This window comes from Phyllopteryx taeniolatus, chromosome 2 (assembly GCF_024500385.1).
Source record: "Phyllopteryx taeniolatus isolate TA_2022b chromosome 2, UOR_Ptae_1.2, whole genome shotgun sequence".
NCBI classification, from domain to species: Eukaryota; Metazoa; Chordata; class Actinopteri; order Syngnathiformes; family Syngnathidae; genus Phyllopteryx; species Phyllopteryx taeniolatus.
Genome location: NC_084503.1, coordinates 16,199,614 through 16,205,647, shown reverse-complemented (window position 1 = coordinate 16,205,647; position 6,034 = coordinate 16,199,614). Strand labels below are relative to the sequence as shown.

Here is a 6,034-nt window from a genome sequence, read left to right as displayed (position 1 = left end):
CAGGAATTTAGGGATTTCATCATCTGCGGTCCATAATACCATCAAAAGGTTCAGATAATCTGGAGAAATCACTGCATGTAAGCGCCACGGCCGAAAACCAACATTGAATGCACGTGACCTTCGATCTGTCAGGCGGCACTGCATCAAAAACTGACATCAATGTGTAAAGGATATCACCATATGGGCTCAGGAACACTTCAGAAAACCAATATCAGTAAATACAGTTCGGCGCAAAACATTCCACAGTATTGGAGCTGCAACAGCAAACGCTCGTTCACCTCGAAGTTTAAGCCTGGTTCTGGAGTCTGTTAGGAGCAGCTGGTCAGCTGACTAGAGCGAGCGGCTGGGAAAGTAGCGGTGCAGCAGCTCAGAGAGGTACGGTGGGGCAAGGTCATTCAAGACTTTAAAAGCAAATAAAATAATTTTTAAATGAATCCTAAAACGAACAGCCAGCCAGTGGAGTGAAGGTAAAATAGGTGATATATGCTAATACTTTCTTGTGCCAGTTAAAAGACGAGCCGCAGCATTTTGAACCAGTTGCAGACGAGCAATGGAGGACCCACTAACCCCCATATATAGTGCATTGCAGTAATTCAGCCGAGTGGTCACAAAGGCGTGGATTACTATTTCAAAGTGCTGTTTCTGAAGGACCAGTTTGATTTTTGCTTGCTGCCTTAAGTGGAAAAAGCTAGATTTAACCACAGCTTTAACTTCGGTGTCAAACTTAAGATCAGTGTCCACCTTAACACCCCGGTTGTTAATGATGGACTTTTGATATTGTGCTGAGTGACCCAGATCGAAGAAGTGCCACTAAAGACCATGACCTCTGTCTTTTTTCATTTAAATTTAAAAAGTTAAGAGACATCCAGGTCTTAATATCATGTAAGCACGTCTGACTTTTTAAGGGGGGCATAGATCTGACTGCATAGCAATGACAGCTAGGACGTGAACCATTCAAGTGCTGTACCTCTGATGCCCACCCACTGCTCCAAACGAGTAATCAAGATGTTATGGTCCACTGTATCAATACAGTGACCAGAGTCAGTAGCTAAAAAGATGTCATTAAAAACTGTTTTATAAATGTTTTAAAACCGGATTGGAAAGGCTCAATTATATTTTGTTTATTAATAAACTCCATAAATTGGGAATAGACAATATTTTCCAGGATTTTAGAAAGGAAAGGCAATTTGGAGAAAATTGCCAAAACAGTGGGATCCAGCCCAGGTTTTAAATTTTTTTTTTTTTTTTTAACAAAGGTTGCACAACGACATGTTTAAAATTAATGGGAACCACTCCTGCAGACAGACTACTATTAATAACTGCAGTAAGTGATGGCCCAATAGAAGGGAAAACCTCCTTAAAAACTCGGGGAGGGACAATATCACTTGGTGAACCTGAGGGCTTCAAATGACCAACAATTTCCTGCACAAGGTGCAGAGTCACAGGCTCAAAATGGTCTCAAACAGCTTGTTCAACAGAATTCTAGCGGGTGAGAAGATGCCTGGGGAATGGAGGATTTTTTTAAGAACAAGGGTGATGTGCGGAGCTGTGGGAAATATAGAGGAATAAAGTTGACGAGCCACACAATGAAGTTTATAGGAAAGAGTAGTGGAGGCTAGACTCGGGACAGATGTGAGTATTTGTGAGCAACAGTTTGGTTTCATGCATAGAAAGAGTACCACAGATGCATTATTTGCCTTGAGGATGTTGATGGTAAAGTACAGAGGTCAAAAGGAGGTACATTATGTCTTTGTAGCTCTAGAGAGAGCGTATCACAGAGTACCCAGAGAGGAACTGTGGTACTGCATGCGGAAGTCTGGAGTGGCAGACAAGTATGTTAAAATAATACAGGACATGTATGATGGCAACAGAACAGTGGTGAGGTGTGCTGTAGGTGTGACAAAGGAAATTAAGGTGGAGGTGGGACTGCATCAGGGATAAGCCCTGAACCCCTTCCTGTTTGCAATGCTGATCGTCTGACATATGAGGTTAGACTGGAATCCCCGTGCACTATGATGTGTGCGGATGACATTGTGATCTGGAGTGAAAGCAGGGAGCAGGTGGAGGAACAGTTAGAAAGGTGGAGGCATGCACTGGAAAGGAGAAGAATGAAGATTAGTCAAAGCAAGACAGGATGTATCTGCATGAATGAAAGCGGTGCAGGGGGAAGAGTGAGGCAACAGGGAGAAGACATAGCAAGGGTGGAGGACTTCAAATAGTTGGGGTCAACAGTTCAGCGCAATGGTGAGTGTGGTAAAGAAGTGAAGAAACAGGTCCTAGCAGGTTGGAACAGGTGGCGGAAGGTGTCAGGTGTGTTGTGTGACAGAAGTGTCTCTGCTCGGATGAAGGGCAAAGTTTTTAAAACAGTGGTGAGGCCAGCCGTGATGTACGGATTAGAGACAGTGACACTGAAGAGACAACGGGAAGCAGAGGTGGAGGTGGCGGAAGTGAAGATGTTGAGGTTCTCTCTCGGAGTGACCAGGTTGGATAGGATTAGAAATGAGCTCATCAGAGTGACAGCCGAGGTTAGATGTTTTGGAGACCAAGTTAGAGAGCGCAGACTTCGATGGTTTGGACACGTCCAGAGGAGAGATATTGAGTGTATTGGTAGAAGGGTGATGAGGATGGAACCGCCAGGCAAGAGAGCGAGAGGAAGACCAAAGAGAACGTTGATGGATGTCGTGAGGTAAGACATGAGGGCAGTTGATGTTTGAGAGGATATGCAGGAGATAGGCTACCATGGAAAAGGATGACACGCTGTGGCAACCCCTAACTGGTCAAGCCAAAAGGACAAGAAGAAGAAAGTAAATTGAGTGGATATCTTTAGGTATAAACTGAGATATGTGCCTTTCCCCTCCGTTTCGAACTACAACACACTACATGACTGTGCTTTACTGGCAGACACTTTTGAAAAGAAAACGCTAAATTGAGCTCTGCTTTGAACCCTGTGGCACGCCGTACCGTCTCGTAATAGTGACGTAAGTGACGTTAAAGATAGGCGACGTTAGCGGGTATTATTGTTAACCTATTGATATGTCTTGCTGAGTATAGTGTAATTTCAGGAAATCTCTTTTGACAAATTTGTGTCGTCATATTTACGTTTACTTGGACGAAAATGTCCACTTTACCGGAGTCACTGACCAACGAGGGCTGGTAAGTCGCGTGGTAGCTAACATTGCTGGACAATTAAACCAAGGGGTGTCTACTTGTTTTGCGCTTCATGCTTGTGTAGAACCACAAAGGACTTCAAAGGACACGCAAATAGTTAAGAATGGGTAAATGATAAGAATTGGTCTTAAAAGGAAAGGGGCCCCACAACGTTTTAGATAGCCATAAACACGTAGCACTGTACGACAAGAAGACTAACTACTGTATTTGTCTAGAAGTAGCCTAGGCTGTAAAGGGTCCTCAAAGACGGCGATCAACATTTATAATTAAAACATACAAGTTCGTTTCTATTATACGATGTTTGCAGAGGTTTAAAGCCAGAACCTCGCTGTAGTACTCCGTAGAAGTTTTTGTTATAGTAGTAGCGTTACAGGTTTCGTTGTCATGACAAGTCATGCAGTAATAGTAACGACGACAACGGTGATGTAGGTATGCTATTAAAATTTTCAAACCACCTGCATAGACGGACAATAGAAATCATTGGCTAGAGGATAGAAACACACGTAAAATGAGCCCTCGTTTATAAGAATCGGATAAGGATCAAGGATTTTATAACACTTTTTATGTCGCAAATTGGCCTAAATTTGCTTGTCTGGAAATCTGTGTCAAGCAAGAGGAAATGTGTGACCAAAACCTTGACTCTGGTAGAAAAAACAGGCCATTTTTAGATTTTTCAATTGCGGCGTCCGCTTGAGCCATCTCATTTTCCAGGCCAAACCGAGAGCAAGTGCATTCATTGGCAGAATTACTTAAAACTTCACAGAAAATAATAATAATAATAAGCTCATCACGTCCATATAGTTTTCAATTGTGTCTGAATCTTATGAACGTGTGATTTTTGGATGCCGAAATCGACAAACATTTTCATCTGTCAGAACCACAGAAAATCTCATCTGAATTGAAATTTTCCAAAACAAGGTGATAAAGGGATTTCCCAACAACGTCATTGGAAAAGAACAAGGATTACCTTGTGGGAAACAATGAGAAAAACGATTTGGGTGGACCTCCGCTAAATCCAAGTGCCCGAAATCCGGCACAGCGAAATGGAAATAAAATGCGGCTGTTTTTCTTGATTTAGTAACATATCTACAGTCCCCTCCAAAAGTATTGCAACGGCAAGGTCAATTCCTTTGTTTTGGTTGTATACTGAAGACATTTGGGTTTCAGATAATAAGCTGAATAGGAGACAAAAGTTCAGAATTCCAGTTTGAACCTTGCCCTTCCAAAGCTTTTGGAGGGGACCGTAGATGAGGATACTAACGATTTATCTGCAGCATAGACGGGTACTTTAAGTCGTTTATAATCTCCACTAATGTACAATCGATTATTTTAAATACAGAATAGCTCACATGGAACCAAAGTAATAGATTTCTATTACTTGATCATTCAATTTTACTTTGAATTGGAGTAAGAGTGAAACCGAACTAACTTATTACCTTTATGTGATTTGTTTTGTCAAGCCACAGTCCTTTATTTCACAGGAAATGTTTGAAGTGGCTGCGTTGTTTTGCGGATCCTGAAACATACTTTTTTACGCGGTCAAATCTGATGTCTCCTGGAGATCAGCCGGGTCACCAAGGAATCGCAGTGAAATTGACCATGTTCCATTTCATTGGAGACCTTTTGGCAACTCTTCTCATGCTCACTATAGAGAAAAACCTTTTTGTAGCTTAATATCACAACACTGTGAGCAATTGTCACCAAAATGTATCTGGACATCTCTACCTATGTCCACTTCGACCTCTGAAAATATCAGAATGATTGCCCCAATATTAAAGCATCTTCCTCTTTAGATGACTGTCTCGATGTCCACGTAAACACACACACACACACACACACACACACACACACACACACACACACACACACAAAATATACATATATTTATTTAAAAAAAAAACAGTCAGCTGGGATAGGCGCGAGCACATCCACGACCCTAGTGAGGATAAGTGGTTCAGAAAAGGGATGGATGGCTTGATGGATAACTGTTATTATGCTAATCTACCATCTCTGCTTTTTCTGCATAGGTATCTCAGTGATGAAGGCATTGCTGAATTGAAAGGATCTGGTGAGAACATTACGCCTAAGGATATTATTCGCATTGCACTCGATGTGAGTACTTCCTTTTAAATATTTGTTTCTATGAACAAAGGATAAAAAAATTTTCTCGACTTTACGCCGATCTGATCGGTGTTATTGGACGATAATTAGCATTTTATGCTGATCTGCTTTCATGTCATAATTCGCCGATCCGATCAATGATGTCATCGATCGGCTCTGCACAAGACATTTAACTCTGTGTCGCTGTTGCATATGAATCCAAAAGCTAGTTTATTTTTAGCCGTGTCACGTGTCTTGTGGCGCAGTACTGGAACTATCTGACGGTCAATAAAGTTTTTTTCAATCTTGTCAGTTAAAAAACATCATCGGTGTGGGACTATTTTGCAGTGTCTCAGACAAACACCACGTAAGTTATTTGCAGTCTGTTCACAACTGAAGTACGTTGTGGGGAACGTCATCTAAATGCTTCAACAGAAATTTGATCGGACACCTGGAGAATGTACACAAGGAAGAGCAAGCCGCGTTCAAGCAACGCAGCGTGAAAAAAAAAAAAAAGGAAAAGCCAAACGTACGTGAACACCTGTCCATATAGCCGGGACAGTGAGAAAGTTAGAGTAACCATGTCATTAACAGTATTTATTAAAGTAATTTAATTACAGTAAGTTAGCACCCATTATTTCTGTCATGTTGTAATGTTGATCTGACCTAAACTTATGTCAGTGGTCAATCCTTGAATGCCCCCTAGAGGTCATTGATGTTTTCACTTTTGTCTAAAATTCTAGAGAATAATTCTGAGCTGGGATGG

At 41.6% G+C, this 6,034-nt stretch overlaps 1 protein-coding gene across 4 annotated transcripts in view; it reads left to right on the top strand.

Moving 5' to 3' along the window:
* The first annotated feature begins 2,960 nt into the window (after positions 1–2,960).
* Positions 2,961–6,034, top strand: part of tdrd3 (tudor domain containing 3) — a 58,705-nt gene continuing 55,631 nt past the window's right edge. For 3 of the 4 annotated variants that reach the window (XM_061762831.1, XM_061762841.1, XM_061762822.1), the window contains exons 1-2: positions 2,986–3,153; positions 5,196–5,280. In XM_061762831.1, the coding sequence (XP_061618815.1) occupies positions 3,116–3,153; positions 5,196–5,280 (123 nt within the window). In that variant the 5' untranslated portion in view covers positions 2,986–3,115. The other variant, XM_061762847.1, reaches the window with a different exon arrangement.